The 18,050-nt window shown below is 40.9% G+C and overlaps 1 protein-coding gene across 1 annotated transcript in view; it reads right to left on the bottom strand.

Annotated features, from left to right (window-relative positions):
* TRPM2 (transient receptor potential cation channel subfamily M member 2) overlaps positions 1-18,050 on the bottom strand; it is an 82,043-nt gene that overhangs the window by 38,425 nt on the left and 25,568 nt on the right. The window contains exons 9-16 of the mRNA XM_069985318.1: positions 16,661-16,763; positions 16,400-16,521; positions 15,884-16,234; positions 15,312-15,449; positions 13,200-13,329; positions 8,109-8,254; positions 6,996-7,108; positions 968-1,196 (exon numbers count right to left, since the gene is read on the bottom strand). Of these exons, the coding sequence (XP_069841419.1) occupies positions 968-1,196; positions 6,996-7,108; positions 8,109-8,254; positions 13,200-13,329; positions 15,312-15,449; positions 15,884-16,234; positions 16,400-16,521; positions 16,661-16,763 (1,332 nt within the window). The remainder of the gene's footprint in view (positions 1-967; positions 1,197-6,995; positions 7,109-8,108; positions 8,255-13,199; positions 13,330-15,311; positions 15,450-15,883; positions 16,235-16,399; positions 16,522-16,660; positions 16,764-18,050) is intronic.

The following is an 18,050-nucleotide window of genomic DNA, read 5'->3' on the forward strand; positions in this document are numbered from 1 at the left end:
ATTATTATTTATTGGTGCTCCGATGTAGCAGCCATACCAAACTTCATGTTAGAATTTATCAGGATATGTAGGAATTGTTCTGTAAAAAAACAGTTTGATGAAGAAACACAGTTACTTGCATCCCTCTTAAGAAATCCTGGTTAAGGTTATACAGCTAAAGATATCAACCGAGCCTCAGAAATAGCCAAAAATAGAGAACGCCATAATGTACTATATAATAAAAGAACCAAACCACAAACTAATTATGATGTACCTGTTTTTGTTTCTACATAGTCTAAACAGTATCGTCAAGTGAGAAAAATTATAGAAAAATACTTACCAGTATTGTTCCAAAAATGGCATTTTTTCTTACCTTTCATCTTAAATGTTGCTAAATCTTGACTAAATCAATATGTTAATTAGGTGGATTAGTGCACTGGGGGCTGGACTACCGCCTATCTGCTCCACTGGCCTGTCCCTCCTCATGAATATTCATCTAGCGCTTTGCAGTGTTGTGAGCCAGTGACATCACTGCAGAGTGCTGCCTCTATATTCATAAAGAGGGGCGGGGCAGATCACTGGGCAGTAGTACATACTGATTGATGTCAAGATTTAGCAAAATCAGCATAAGGTAAGTAAATTACCATCAGCCTCAGCATTTCATGTGCTAACATATCAGCACTAGTCTAGAAATTTGGCATCATAAATAAAAAATTTTATTGTCATATTTTGTTTTAGGTAGCACATGGGAATTTCTGACCACAATTACAGCACTAAACATACTCCAATGTGCCCCAAGTGTGAATTTGGGCTAATACATTCAAAACCAAACCCCTCAGGGTAAAGCATTTCAGCCAGAGGGATTTCATATGTTAAAGCACCTGCCCGATGTTAAGAAAAACCCTGAAAACATGACCATTTGGTGGTACCTAAGCACTTCAATTGAGAAACACTGCTATGTATAATGAAATGTGTATGAATTCCATACCTGCCTAATTTCCTCACAAACCAGTGAAAAGAGCCAGAAATAGATGACATGTTCTCTCCACGATGGACTTGGTTGAAAATCAATCATTAACACGTATGCAAAAAGTAGAAGAAAGCCAAAGTAAGCTAAAATGTTTAGATGGAAAATGACTACTGGTGCCATAAAGAAAGCTTGAAAACGCTGAGTAGGCGTCATACAATTTGCCTTTTTAGGAATATTTGTGTGTGACCTATAATAAAAAAATATTAAAAAAGCATTATTATTATATACATTATTCTCTTTATGTGACTACTGTACCACAGTGTAAGTTTCAAGTTAAAGTAGAACTTGGGTGAAAGGTGAAAATCCAAGGCCGGCAGGGGGTGGTGGGAAAATAAAGTCATCATACCAACCCCCGCTACCCTCCTGTAGCTTGCGGTCCTGTGGCCTCATGATCACATTCACACCTTTGCAATCACTAAGGCCCCCTTCACACGTCCGTGTCAGTTTTTACTGTCAGGAAATCCTGATCAGGAGGCCTCAAAAGACATCAGGAAAGTATCAGGATTTCCTGACAGTAGTCCATTTTTACCTTCAGGAAACCATCAGGAAAAGCCTTCAGGATTTCCTGATGAGAAAAAAAAAAAAGAAGTGATTTCAATATAGTCTAGTATGCCAACATACATCACAGGTTCCCACATCGCCCCTCGTCTACCCTGCCACTGTGTCTCCCTCGTCTACCCTGCCGCTGCGTTCCCCTCGTCTACCCTGCCACTGCGTCCCCCTTGTCTACCCTGCCACTGCGTCCCCCTCGTCTACCCTACCACTGCGTCCCCCTCGTCTACCCTGCCACTGCGTCCCCCTCGTCTACCCTGCCACTGCGTCCCCCTCGTCTACCCTGCCACTGCGTCCCCCTCGCCTACCCTGCCACTCATTCCCGGAACGCTTACCCTACCACTGCGTCCCCCTCGTCTACCCTGCCACTGCGTCCCCCTAGTCTACCCTGCCACTGCGCCCCCCTCGTCTGCGCTGCCACTGCGTCCTCCTCGTCTACCCTGCCACTGCGTTTCCCTCGTCTACCTTGCCACTGCGTCCCCCTCGACTACCCTGCCACTCAGTCCCCCAACGCGTACCCTACCACTGCGTCCCCCTCGTCTACCCTGCCACTGCGTCCCCCTCGTCTACCCTGCTACTGCGTCCCCCTCGTCTACCCTGCCACTGCGTCCTCCTCGTCTACCCTGCCACTGCGTCCCCCTCGTCTACCCTGCCACTGCGTCCCCCTCGTCTACCCTGCCACTGCGTCCCCCAATGCGTACCTTGTCACCGTATCCCCCTGATGCCATGTATCATCCTCTAATCTGTTGCAGAACTACAACTCCCATTATGTGATATAGTCTTGCTTATTACCACACAAACCATGATGGGAGATGTAGTTCTACTGTGCCACTGCCTCCCTCCTCCTATACTCTGTCATCCTCTAACCTGTTGCAGAACTACAACTCCCATCATGGACTGTCAGCAGGACATGATGGGAGGAGTAGTTCTGGAACCTGAATGGCCACATGTTGCAGAACTACAACTCCCATCATGGGCTTTCAGCAGGACATGATGGAAGTAGTAGTTTTAGGGGATAATCTCACCTGTCCTGGATCCTGCCCTGGCTTCCCTAGTCCTCTTCTCCTTCTGATAGTCCCCGAGGTGAGAGAAAAGGATAGGGGGCGGCCGGGCGCCGATCGCTGAAGTCCGGGGGTGGGGCGTTATGCATCAGGAAAGCGTCCTCGGTTCCGGCGCTCCCATAGACTTCTATGGGGGCATCCGGGGCGGAATTCTAGACAAAAAATAGGACATGTCCTGTTTTTTCCGGATCTATTTTTCGGAACGGACACCCTTCCGTAAAAATCCGGAAGAGTGTCCGTGACAAATTAAAGTCTATGGATCCGGAAATCCGGGTGGTTTTTCCGGACGTGTGAAGGGGCCTAACTGTGGAGTTCCTGTCTGGTCGTGGCGACTGAGAAAGTGGGGAGAAACTGGTAACTAAAGGTTGAAATAAAGCTGGTGATGCTGCCCCGGGGACGATCTGGATGTTAGACCGCCAGATGGAAAAATATCATCCATGACTCGTCTGGCCTTTCTACGAAAAGGTGGCTACCTAATGACAACTGATACATTTTTGCCATCAATTGTGGCATTAGTCTATATCATAAAAATTAAAGTCTGTCTGTCTTCTATAGACTTCCGAACGCCTGTACCATTTGACCCCAAATTTGGCACACAGATACATTGGGTGCCCGAGAAGGTTAGAGCCAAGGTCCCGTCTTTGCCAGATGTACAGGAGCGCCCCATAGAAATGAATGGGAGAATCTCCACACTGCACACACAGATGACATAATTAGCGCTGCAGCTCCCAAGCAGTAATGGCAGTTGGAAGCCTTAAAGGATTACTACTTTCATTTTGAAAGGGTGCTGGAATCTAATTGGATGCTGGAGCCAGCTTCCTCAGAACAGATCCACAGAAATAAACGATAGACCCCCCTACCCCAACTATACGGTACAAGTATACAGCCCCCAACCCCAACTTTACACTACAGGTATACAAAACCCTGCATACCATACACTAAATTACAGGACCTGCCTCAACTCTACACTGCAGGTTTACAGCACCTTCATCAACAATATACTACAGGTATACAGGATCCCCAAACTATACACTACGGGTAATACAGGGCCCCCCAATTCTACACTACAAGTATACAGCACTCTTCACCAATTATATACTATAAGTATACAGGATCCTCAAACTATACAGTGGTCCCTTAACATATGATATTAATTGGTTCCAGGACGACCATTGTATGTTGAAACCATGTTGAGACCAAAATTCTATAAAAAACTGGCCCAGGTAAAGAGAAGCACAGGACATGTAGTATCACACTATACTCAGAGAATCACTACTAGACAGCCAACCAGCGCATGCATTTCATTAATGTTGGGGTTTTACCAGTAAAATGGCCAGTTTTATTGGTTCATCATCTAGTTTCTCATAAAAATAACTGAGTCTATACTGCCTGATATATGTGGGAAAAAAAATCTCTCTTATGCCTTGACCTCATGTGCAAAGCCTGTACTAGTGCTAAGTCTCCACCCCATTTTTTGGTAAAGTTCGCACAGTACAATAAAAGCAAAATATGTCCATAAAAATGAGGAAAACGTGGCTGTTTTCCATATTTAATAATGTGCTTCACTAAAGTCCAATCTAAACACAGATGGCTGTTTTTCAGTAGACTTTAAAGGGGTAGTGCGGGGTTAAACATTTATTCACTAAATAACACACATTACAAAGTTATACAACTTTGTAATGTGTGTTATTTAAGTGAATGGCCCCCTTCCCCGTGTTCCCCCCACCCCGGAAGTGTGGTGCATTATACTCACCGCATTGCTGTCGACCCCGGACGCCATCTTGGGTCAACTACGTCATCTTCGGGAGGCCGGTTGACAGCAATGCGGTGAGTATAATGCACCACACTTCCGGGGTGGGGGGAACACGGGGAAGGGGGCCATTCACTCAAATAACACACATTACAAAGTTGTATAACTTTGTAATGTGTGTTATTTAGTGAATAAATGTTTAACGCCGCACTACCCCTTTAATGTGACACAATATTACACAGGAAAAACAACAATTGTTTCTTTCCTGTATTTTACATATTTGAAGCTAGACTCAATGATATCACACTAACACAACCATATCATTACAGAGATACTCAACTTGATGTTAATCTATTATTCATAGTTTCAGCGGGTGCTGGATCATAAGGAAACACTTCTGTGTTGTTGTTTTCTTTCTTCATAACTTGGATCTGGACCACCTCCTCATCTTTTCTGTGATAAAAAATATACTATTGGGTTTTTTATTCAAACAATCACATCTACATTTTTGCAAAAACAGAGCCCCCTTTGTGGAGAGGTTGTGTATAGTATTACAATTCAACTCCATTCAATTCAATGGAACTGAGCTGCAAAAGTACACCCAAAATGAGGACAAAAGTGGATTTCTGGAAAGCAGCCATATTTTTTTAAGCCTGGACAACCCATAGATGACCTATGACATGGGCGCCTGTGACCAGATGACCCATGACATACCAGTATGCCACCAGTGCTTGCTACATAGCAGGTGAGGACTGTCATTAACCCTTTAAGCTCCTGTCATCCAAACAACCAGGACTCCCGCAATGTGATTGCAGGGGACCCAATCTGTTTTCCTAACCTCCGGAGCAGTTCTACTTACCGCTGTGCAGGTGCTCTTCTAATAGAGTCTGCCAAAGGCAGAATCTGTGTGAAGGGCACCAATAACACTGATCAATGCCATGCAATGGCAATAACTTTCAAAATCTAGGGTAAAAATAATGAATGTAAATTGCAAACTTGTTTCATTTTACATTTACTGTTAAAAAGTGTAAAAAATCTAAACATTTTTAACCCCTTAAGGACTGAGCCCAAATGACCTTAAAAAATTAAAGTTTTGCGTTTTCGGTTTTTCCTCCTAAGAGCTATATAATCTAAGGTTTTCTAGCTACACATATATGTTTTGACGCTGAATATACTGCAACTTATCTAAAGAACATTGGTTTACATCACACACCCATAAACACTGATATACTGTATAGTTTAACATTACATGTATTTGTATGAGCAAGGATAGTCACCCTTGGTCAGATTTACTTGTTTACAATTTATACTGTATGGGCATTGTGCAATAAGATTTATTATTATACAACTGTAACTATCTGATGTTGTGCTGGTATCCATTCTGTTAGCTGTGGGATTGTGCAATAGATTTACATATAATCATGTTTGTGCTGCCTTTTTGATACATGTTGTGTTGCTAGTATCCACTTGGATTGCATATGTAATATACCATCCAGTTGTACCCTGTTTGAGAATTTCATGTTCCTGATCTTCTCCCTTTGTATTTTTAACTTGTCTGTAGTGTATATGTTTTTATGGGGGTATTGGTTCTTGTCTAAATAAAATACAGTGGTGCCTTGGATTACGAGCATAATTCATTCCAGGACTGTGCTTGTAATCCAAATCCACTCTTAGACCAAAGCAACTTTTCCCATAAAATCATTGAAATGAAGAAAATTGGTTCCACACTCCAAAAATGATGATGTATTATTCTTAATAACTTGTAAAACAAATGAAACAAACATTCAGAAACCGCTGAATATATGATATTATAAGTTACTATACAGTAATGGAGAGGATGGGAAACACAAGGGCGCACAGAGACTGCAAGGAGCATGAAGGAATGAGCAGGGCAGATGTGGGCACATACATGCAGCACTCTCTGTCCGGGGAGAGAGGGGTTACAGCTATGAAGAGATTACCTCCACAGTCCTGTCCCCTGATGAGAGCCCTAGCCTGAAGTGGATCTGCTATGATTTGGAAGGTGAGGGAGACTTCCTGGGTCAGAGTACAGTGCTGTAGACCAGGCTATACAGACCATGCCCCCCTCCCCCCCTCCCCCTCCCACCCAATACATGGAGCTCTTAAACCAAAGCAATGCTCTTAAACTAAGTCACAATTTTGAAAAACTGTGAGCTCTTAAACCAAAACGCTCTTAACCCAAGTTACTCTTAAACCAAGGTACCACAGTATATGAATTATTCAAAACCTATTGTGGTTTGGACATTTTTTTGAGGTTTTGTTTGTAGGTTATATATATCTTGAGAGTTTTTATTTTTCCACCTACAGGACCATGTGAGGGCTTGTAATTTTCAGGTACTTTGTAATGACGTCTTTCAATCTTCCAAAAAATCAATTACAAACCCCCAAAATATAATTTATGGGGTGAAATTGAGGGGAAAATATAATTCCGCAAATTTTGGGGTTATGTCATACATTTTATGGTAAATTGAAAGGCACAGTACACTTGTTCCTAAAAAAAATTGCAAAAATGCAAGTTAGGCAACAGATAGACTATACATCAGATAGGGCAGTATGAAGTTACTGATAATGTTCCCTCATACTGCTTCAAACACTGACTTACCTGAATGTTAATAAGCGTGTGTAAATAAGAGGAAAGAAAATCATACACACTATCACCCTCCACAGTTCATTGTCCACACTCATCTCTCCAAACCAAACTCTTGTAAGAAAAGCCTATGAGAAAGCATTTAAAACAAACATAACATTAATAATAAACATACAAAAAAAAATTCAATTCTTTGGGTGGATGGCGGATTGCGCTTGAGAAATCCCATTGAACCAATGGGACAGGCAGAATTTCAAGTGGAGTCTGCGGCAGGGATTCCTGTTATCATAAACTTCCACTAACCTCCAGCTAACATCTGGCCTTTGGAGTTTTTTTGGGAAAAAAAACTGCATGGCTATATTAAAGCATTCTATTGCCCCATAAAAGTTATATAAATGCTCAATAGACGTTAATCACGGCTTCTGCGTGCTTAGTGGTTTTTCTGCACTAACCAACACAAAAAGTCTTGTAGTCCTTGGTAAATCTTTGTCGTCATGTCTCGCTGTATATGGGAGCCATCTTGGGGCCGTGACATAGCCTCTGTGATATTTCCGTCTCGCATACTTATATACATCGCAGAGAAGATGTACTGGTCTGCAGGAGCATGGCTCACCATGCTGTCCCGGTACTCCGGGCTGTCTACAGCATCCTGGAGTTGCGGAGACTGTACATATGATGACAGCTTAGGCAGAGGGAGCCCCGGAGGTCCGGGAGGTCAAGCATTCAAGCAGAATTTTCATTTTTATTAACTGTTTACATGTTGTTCTGACATATCAAAAGTTAAAGGGGTTATCAATTGTTAGAAAGACATGGCCACTTTCTTCCAGAGAGAGCACCACTCCTGTCTTTAGTTTGGGTGGAGTTTTGCCACTCGGCTCCATTGAAGTGAATGGAGCTTAATTGCAAACCACACCTGAACTGGATACAAAAGTTGTGGTGTCTCTGGAAGAAAGTGGCCATGTTTTTATTTTTACACTGGATAACCCCTTTAATATCAGACTGGGTCTCAGTCCTGAGACCAACTGCAATTGTGAGTCATAGTTGGATGAAGTGTGCGGCCAGCTGCCCATTGCAACAGATAGCAAGTTTCAGAAGAACATTTTACAGAGGTTTTTGATGCAAACAAACCTGGACACCTCCTTGGGATACAAATTTCATATCCTTAGCTTCAAGAGCTAATTTTAAACAGGTGGTTTGTCCCCAGGACTCAGAAACTCGTATGAGAAGCTTCACAGCTCTTTCTTCATCTTTTCTATAGCTCTCTGAAAAGATACCTGAATTGTCAAGAAAACCTGTTAGAAGATTAATAACATAACAGGAATTTTTACAGGATGCGTCACTGGATGTAACAGTACTGTAATAAGTTATATCAGGTCTTCAGTGAGATTTTACTGTGTAGAGCGCCAGTGTAGTGCTAGTATGTGACCACTATATGGGCATGGGTCATAATAATGATTATATTAGACTTTATTATTGGATAATAATGTATATGTTCTTGTACATGCCTTGTACTTACTTGTTTTAGTGTATGTGGCAGGCATAGGTTTTTAACCATTTTGTTTTCTATCTACCCACTGAAATTTTTTTCTACTGCTGCCTACATTTCCCATTAAGGGGCGTTCACACTGAGCAAAAGTGGAGTAATTTTAAGCGGAGCATGCGCCGCTGATGCCACTTGAAATTCCGGCTGTCCCATTGTTTCAGTGCGCCTCCGCTCTCTGTCCAAACAACTGACTGACAATTCTTTGGGCAGAGAGCAGAGGCAAATGAATGAAAGACAGGGGTAACAGATCCTCAAGAAAGACTAATGGTAGGAGTGGTGTAAAGATATATGATGAATAGAGTATTGGTATGATTTAAAAAAAAACAGACATTTATTGAACAAGTAAGTGAGTTACAAATACATGAATACGGTAAATGAATTTTCTAGCTAAAAGAATATCTAATAAACATACAGATAAATATAAAAATGCCAAGGTGAAGAACAGTAAATACACAGGGTTAAAAAACGATAAGCACACAATGTGCGTGTGTAAGGAAAGTCTCTGATGGTTACTGGATGATAGTCTCTGAGTCTACCGGTACGGGGTGATCAGCCCCAAGGGAAGGTCAGAAGAAAGAATAATCACGGATAAAAAATATAAAACATGAAAAATGTAAAAGGTTACTATGACCTTGTAGCCGTGGGTCGGGACTGACGTGCGCTGCTAAGTTTTGTATACATAAATATGTGGATATCTCTGCACTGTCCAGGACAGAATCGAAATTCATCTACGACTTTGACACAATAGCTCCAGGTGGCCTTAATGAAGAAATAGAAATTTTGGGCTTTCTGTTAACATCCTATCCTGACTCTGGGGACCTCCTCCACACCCCTTCATCTGCCTGGCTGTACTATCAGCGCGATGACAGACTCTGGCGCCGTTCCTCGGGGTCCACATCTCCTTTTATCAGCTCAACACCAAGACCCCTTCATATTGCATCATCTTCTCTACATCCAGTTTCCCTATTGACTTCAAGACTACTTTGAAAAAAGATATCACACCTATGCTCTGCGTATCATTTTTCCTCATTCGTTTTTGTTTGTCCGTTTGTTTCATGAACTTATTTGTAGTTTTTTGTATTTCAATTATGCTGATAGTTCACTTATCCACTAATTTATTCATTTATCTGCTATACTACTATATTTTTACCTTTCCCGCTGATATTTATTGTATAATTCATATACTTATATCTTTTCCGCAGATATTTACTGTATAATTCATGCCACTTAATTTACCAGTTCAAATCAGTAGATCTAAAATATGCCAGTCCATTTGTCCTTAACATTTGTTTTTATATTCTTATTTTTAGTTTTATGTATTGTATTGGTATCTTCCAAATATGCTGATTATTTGTTTATTTATTTATCAACCAAATTTATTTATTCATTCATTCTATTTATTTTTATAAGTTGCTATTTATTGTACTTTCATACCATTTATGCTACTTCATACATCAGTCCAAATCAGTGGACCTAAAGCACTCCAGTCCACCTGTTCCAGCCCATCGTTTTGCACTCACTATCAATTAAAAGTCTGATTACTAGACATTGAACTGTATAAATACTGGACACAGTACAATCCACTGTCATCACTCTTGCTGCTGAGGAAAAAGCCAAGGAAGGCTTTGAAACGCGTCCAGCTTAAATTAATACAATTTATATGAACTGTTTACTAGCACTCTTCTGCCGTTCTATTTTTACACTTACCGCCAAAATCCCCACGAGGTTCGGCGGCCAACAGAGGACTGCACGCATGCGCAAGACTGCCACATCATGAAAGTGAGCACTCCACTAACGCCAACGCGAGCGCCCTGAACCAAGCAGCATCACCTGTCGGAAGACTCCGCTAAATGGCCTGACACCACACGGAGTATCCAATACGACTGGACGGGTGAGGGGTGCTACCAGCACTTTTCATGCATTAACGATTTGCCAAAGCCCTACCAAGCCGTAACTTACGGGCTACTCACACAGTAACGCCAGTTTGTGACTTATCTGTACAACATAACTACTCTTGTCTCGCTGCAACAACGGGCCATCCACATATTTATGTATACAAAACTTAACAGCGCACGTCAGTCCCGACCCACTGCTACACGGTCATAGTAACCTTTTAAATTTTTCATGTTTTATATTTTTTATCCGTGATTATTCTTTCTTCTGACCTTTCCCTGGGGCTGATCACCCCGTACCGGTAGACTCAGAGACTATCATCCAGTAACCATCAGAGACTTTCCTTACACACGTTTTTTAACCCTGTGTATTTACTGTTCTTCACCTTGGCATTTTTATATTTATCTGTATGTTTATTAGATATTCTTTTAGCTAGAAAATTCATTTACCGTATTCATGTATTTGTAACTCACTTATATTATTATTACTACTCGATTCCAATCACCTTTTATTTGTTCAATAAATGTCTGTATTTTAAATCATACCAATATTCTATTCATCATATATCTTTATCTATACACCACTCCTACCATTAGTCTTTCTTGAAGACCTGTTACCCCTGTCTTTCATTCATTTTTCACCTCCTAGGGTATAGGAGCCTTACAGGTTCACCTCGTTAGACTACAGTTCAGTAGATCTCACACCCATCCTTGTTTCCAGAGAGCAGAGGCACACAAGAAAACCCATAGAATCAATGGGACAGGCGGAATTTCAAGCAGCCTTCGCAGCATGGGCTCTGCTTGAAATTCCGCCATTTTTGCTCAGTGTGAACGGGCCCTGATTGTCTGGCTTTTCAGGGAGGTTGAAGTCCTATCACTGCAGTTCCCCTAATAAGAAAACCTGGTAATCTAATTATTTGGGTAAACACAACAAAAACACTATAGAGGAGATTTATCTACCTGGTGTAAAGTAGAATTGTCTCAGTTACCCCGAGCAACCAATCAGATTCCACTTTTCATTCCCCACAGATTCTTAACCCCTTAAGGACAGAGCCAACTTGAATTTTTGCATTTTTTTCCTCCTTGTGCTTAAAAGGCCATAGCACTTCCGTTTTTTCACCTAGAAACCCATATGAGCCCTTATTTTTTGCACCACTAATTGTACTTTGCAATGACAGACTGAACTTTTCCATAAAGTACACTGCAAAACCAAAAAAAAAATTTAATGTGTGGTGAAATAAAAAAAAACAACAACGCATTTTGTTTATTTGGGGGGTATGTGTTTTTGCGCCGTTCGCCCTAGGGTAAAACTGACTTATTATATATGTTCCTCAAGTCGTTACGATTACAACGATATATAACATGTATAACTTTTATATTATGTGATGGCTTGTAAAAAATTCAAACCATTGTTAACAAATATATGCTCCTTAAAATCGCTCTATTTCCAGGCTTATAGCACTTTTATCCTTTGGTCTTTGGGGCAGTGTGAGGTCTCATTTTTTGCGCCATGATGTGTTCTTTCTATCGATACCTTGATGGTGCATATGCAACATTTTGCGCTTACGCCGTTTACCGTGCGTGATCAGGAATGTGATGAATTAATAGTTCGGGTGATTACGCATGCAGCGATACCAAACAAGTTTATTTATTTATTTTTATTTATAACATGGGAAAAGGGGGGTGATTCAAACTTTTATTAGGGGAGGGTTTTTTTTTTTACTAACATTAACACTTTTTTTTTTTTTTTTACTTTTACACTTACAGTATACTAGAAGCCCCCTAGGGGATTTCTAGTATAAGCACTCTGATCTCTCATTGATCTGTGCTGTATAAAGTAATACAGCATAGATCGATGAGATAGGCACTGCTGCAGCCGGAATCAACCGAGTGCTGAGCCGGGATCAGCGCCATTACGGTGCAGACCCTCGCCGGCAGCAGATACGGAGATCACTTCTCCGGGACAACGTCCCGGGGGGGGTGATCTCCGCCACTAGACCACCAGGGATCGGGCTACATAAGTAATCAGATGCGGCTGTCAACTTTGACAGCTGCATCTGATTACTTTATTAGCGGGTACGGCGATCGGACCGTGCCCACTAATAGCTACATGTGGCACCCGGGACCGCGGAGGTTCAGAGCGGGGTTGCTGCGCGGCCCCCCTCTGAACTCCCTGAGGCGACCACAGGGCGTAAATATATGCCCTGTGTCGTTAAGGGGTTAAAAAATTATGACACTTCTACTTAACACCAGTTTGATAAATCTCCCCCAATCTGTAAACAAATCAGGGGGTGTGTAGAACTACTATAAAACCTGAACTTATAGAAATAATGACAGAAGCATACAAATTTGGGTAGGGAGGGGTCTGTGAAACTCTAGAATGGATCTCATAGTTGAAGAAGAAGGCTATTGTAAAGTGATCTGTACAGCATTACTGAGAAGAGTGACACCAGTAGTTAGAGATAAAGCTCCCTGATCAGCCTCCCTCCTTGTTGTGTGACCTCTTCAAAAGTCACAAATTATCTTCAGTAATGTTTTTCATTCATATCAATGGGACAATTCCCGACCATTGTTCACTATATCCATGGGGTTTGCTGTACAGCACATCATAAAAAGCTGGCTACCTCAATAAAAATATAGCACACGTTTAAGTATCTGGCTATAATCAATAAAAGAAATCTGGGTAATTTATGTCCTCTAAGATTTGCCCAGTGCTGCATAACTTGTTTAAACTTAAAAAAGCCACAGGTTAAAAAAAAAAAACATTGAAAAACATTCATTTACCAATAGCTTTCTGCTCAAATTCATCTGCCAAAGTCATCATATCTTCAGATGTGTCTGTATCTTCTTCTTCTTTTGAAAGCTCCTTTAGAATTTTAGTGCAAGATAAAGCTGCTGCTATGCAATCATGACACTAGAAATAACAAAGATAATCCAGTTTAAAAGCAATATGATTGATAAGAAAATGATATGCTTAAAGGAAAACTATCAGCAAGTTAGACAACTTTAACCTGTAGATATGTCCCTACTGCACACAAGATGCCAAGGAGAAAGTTATGTCTCTTACCTTCCTCCTCTGTGCCCCTCCGGTGCAGTTAGTCGTATGCTCCGGGGTCCGGTGAGACCGTTAGGAGCACTGCCAACCCCCATAGTGCTGATCCGTGGCTATACCTACCTCCTCTGCGTCTCCTGTGCAGTAGGGACATATCAGCAGGTTAGATTTGTCTAACCTGCTGATAGTTCCCCTTTAAGCTACTCACAGAATACAAAGCTCAGTAAAGGGATATTCCTATGTTTAAATGGAAACTAACAGCAGGCTTGAAGTCTCTGGTCCTAAGGGAACATAACTGCTGGTTGGAGTCTTCTAACCTGCTGTAGGTTTCCCTTTAACATTTACAGCATATTTCACTCTCCATCTGCTGCTATGGCAAAATTGAATCAGATAACTGGGATCATCCTGATAAGGGTTCCAGAGCCCCTCAGGCATTTAAGGTTTAGGGCCCTATTACACCAACAGATTATCTGACAGATTTTTTTTGAGCCAAAGCCAGGAATGGACTATAAACAGAGAACAGGTAATAAGGGAATGACTGAGATTTGTCCTCTTTTCAAATCCATTCCTGGCTTTGGTTTAACAAAATCTGTCAGATAATCTGTTGGTGTAATAGGGCCCTTATTCTGTGCTCTAGATGGAAATACTACTTTAAGGCTATGTTCACATTACGTGAACACCCGGCCATTCCGTGACCCTGGCCGGATCACGGAACGGACGGTCTCAGCCCTGATCATTTCAGCCCTGATCTTTCCGGCCGTGGAGCTCTGATGCGGGCGCATCAGTGTGCGCCCGCATCAGAGCTTCCCATAGCACACAGTGAAGCAAGCGGCCGGAACCGCTTGCTTCACTGTGTGAACTGACAGGTCTTTCTGCGTCCGGAATTCACTGAATTCCGGCTGCAGAAAACTGACATGTCAGTTTTTTCCGGCGCAGCACGGGATCCCGGCCGTAGCGTATACGATGTGTTGCAAATAAGGCTATGTTCAACTCCTCAAAACTACAGCCGTAGTTCTGCAGCGAGAACTACGGCCGTAGTTTTACATATTGTGAACATAGCCTAAATCACTATGAAACAGAAGCACTTTCAAAGTGTACCTCTCATTATGAAGAGACCAGTCCGGTCTAGAAACGTGTAATGCTGAGCCTTTTATACATGTTTTTATCATTTTAATAAAGCAATTTTACACATCATCTGTTGGGAGTAGCTGCGCCTGTTATACCTGCTGGAATTTGGAGAGGAGGTCTGCATCTTGTTACTACCTCTCATTATAACTTTCAACATCTAAATCAACAGTAGATGTAATATAAAGCAAGTTTGCAATTTACATTTATTTTTATTATTATTATTATGTTATTTGTTATCATGCTGTAAAAAAAAGCTATACTTCCCAGAAATCCAGGTCCAGTCTCCTGAAGGCCAATTTTTTAGTCTTGTGATGGTTTAAAAGAGACTAAACACAAAGTTTGGCCAGTACAGAGGGTCATGGCTCAATGTGCTCATCAATCACATGACTGTCTTCACATGACTTTGCAGATGACCTGGGAAACACTGGACTTCCTGTGTTTAGACTCTTTGGGAAAAAAAAGGAAGCGCTGTGTTTTCCATTATAACTAAAAACAATAATGAATACAAATTGCAAACTTACTTTATTTCACATCTACTGTTGATTTAGGTTTTAGAAGTTATAACAACAGTGACACTTTAATGTATGTGATGGATATCTAAAAGAAGTACAGTAAAATCTTGTTTGTTTAAACTGTAAAATCTAACCTTACAGAAAACAGAGAAAATAAATGATAAACTACAATCTCAAACACTGCCCAGACAATTCTTATCTCACCTGGACCCATATGATTTCAGCAAGTTCCCTACGATTTTGAACAATGGCCCATATGAGAAGATCCCTCACTGGATCAATTGAACAGGATGATTTTCCTTGGGATCTTTTGTGAAAAGACCGGAGTGTTACCTTTTGTACCTGAAACAAAAAAAAGACAAAGTTTTCAAAAATTTGGTTCACAAATTTAGGCGTAAACTGACTGAGACAGGACAGCGTTGCAGCATTGACAGTCTGCTCAGCCAATCACTAGCCGTGGTAATTGGTTGAGCGGGCTGGAGGCAACTAAACACACCAGAGACACAGAGGAGGACACTGAAAGGAAAGCAGACGGATGAGCATATCAAAAATAAATCTTGAATATATTTGCTTCGTCAACAAAGCAAAATTTTGCAAACTTTGCAGGATTAGCATTACTCATAATGATGATATTACAAAATAGATTAAAGTTTTTGAAATTTATTGGGTGATAAGAAAGATAACTTGAAGTAAATAACTTTAAGAAAATAAATGGCATAAAAATACATAAAAACATCCCCATTACTATCATTATTATTTTTATAATTATAACCTACATTTATTTTGATGTGCGGGACTGCTATTGACAGTCTAGGTCGCTCTGTACTTTTTGGCTTTGGATAGAGATGTTTCGAGAAGTCACCCAAGAGTTCCCTCAGAACTTGAGATACATGGTAAAGACGAAGTTTGGATGATTGTACAAATTCTAAACGAAACCTTTCGTCCTCGATAACTTTTGCAAGTTTGCTATGGAATAAACAGGATGGATCTGTGTTGTTGTATAGGTTGATTATAGTTTCTTGTGTAGCATATTCTTCAAAACGCACACCATGCTCCAGAAATAGCTTTACAAAAGCTGGCTTATTGCCAATCAATGCAGCTGTCATGACTGGATGAAGATCTGTGGGCTGTAAAGTACAAACAATAAGTTACTACTGTAATTCAATCAATAATCTAACTAGATAATCAACTGCTGTTTCTTTCATGTTGCAGAACAGCAAATATTTTTTATTTTTTAATTCACTTAGAGATTAGTTATAAAGTGACAAATGTTTTTTCAATGTTTTTCACACCTTCCACTGATGATCATCTGTGAAAATCTCACTTCTTGCTATATCAACTCTGTTCCATGCTACTGCCAGCTTTAATTGATGGTCCCAGTTTTCTTGTCCTTGTTGGTCATGACTTAGTGAAGCTACAGAAAGAAAAATCAATTCTGAATATAACTGCATTTGACTGATAAGTGTAAATTATTATCTTTAGTAAATAATATATGCCAATGTTGCCATTAAAGGTGCTAAAATAAGGAAGAGGAGATACAGTAAGCTTATTACCTTTTAGCAAAGCTTGAAGAATAGCTACATCAATGTCATGCTGGTCGTCCTTGTCCTCTTGGAATATGGTAAGCAACTGCCTGTGTCTCATAATGTCTTGTATCTGTTATTGCAAAATGGAGAAAATAATTGCAAAAAGTATAATTACCAAATGCAAATGCTATGTTTACACAATGAATATCAGACGGCTCGGATCTGTGCGACAATATGGGCGAGCGCGGTAGATACTAAGGATCTAGTAAGTGGTAATTGTGGTTTAATGATTTTATCTAAATGGTGATTCTTAGAGATTGTAGTAACCATATGGGATCCCTTCGATTACCATGATTACTCTTGTTTTTTGCACATTTAATTGCACAAGTACATTTAATTTACGCTAGTCCTTAGTATCCCAAATGGTAAAAATTTATGTACACAGTCTTATAGCTATTTTATTATTTGGTCATTTTTTATACAAATGTTATTATATGGTATATTATTTTAATCATGTATGTTTTATAAATCATGCTAATAAAGATGAAATTGAGATTCTGAGCTCTGCCCATTGCTCTCTTTTGTGTACAATATGTTGACACAATGCCAGAAAATGAGAAAAGGTTTCCACCTTTTCTATTTAAAAAGATGTCCGTTAATGTCGCGAGTTAATAGTTTTCAATGCAATACATTGTCTATTGCAAACAGCCAATGTTATCTTTTAGTTCTTCTCACACAGTTTTTATTTTTTCACTGTCTTTTTCCTGTTTTTACAATTATGACTCTGTACCCACAATCTGACCCCCCCAAACCACTTGTACCTTAAGATAGATGCTTTAATCCAAGGTCTGTCCTGGGGTCTGTTCGGCAGGTGATGTCAGTTATTGTCCTAAAAAAAAAACTTTTAAACTGGCATCCCTGTGTCAAATGGCCGTGGCCTAAAATATCTGTGCCCTAACTTTGCACCACCCCTCCGTCCCTCCTCCCCACCCTCTTCATCATAAAGGCCCTATTCCAGGGAACGATTATCAACCATATTCAGCCGATATCGGATGTTACGGCCGATAATTGTCTCGTGGAATAGAAGGCAAAGATCAGCCGACATCGTTCAAAGTTGGTCTTTCAAACATGTTGAAAGACAAACAACTCACACAGTGCAGGAGCAGCGATAGCAGATCGCTGCTGTATGATATGGGCTGCCCAGACAATCTAGCGATCACCCGGGAAGCCCGTCCGCCCCTCCCCACGGCCACTTCCACACTCACCTGCTCGCTGCTGCCGCGTGGAATAGCGGCAGCAGCGAGCAGGGAACGAGGAGAAAACAAGCGCTAATAGCCCTCGTATGCTCCTCTATGTCGGCCCGTGGAATAGGGCCTTTAGGGATGCCCCTAGAACATTTTTTCCTGTCGGAACATTG

This window comes from Dendropsophus ebraccatus, chromosome 9 (genome assembly GCF_027789765.1).
Source record: "Dendropsophus ebraccatus isolate aDenEbr1 chromosome 9, aDenEbr1.pat, whole genome shotgun sequence".
NCBI classification, from domain to species: domain Eukaryota; kingdom Metazoa; phylum Chordata; class Amphibia; order Anura; family Hylidae; genus Dendropsophus; species Dendropsophus ebraccatus.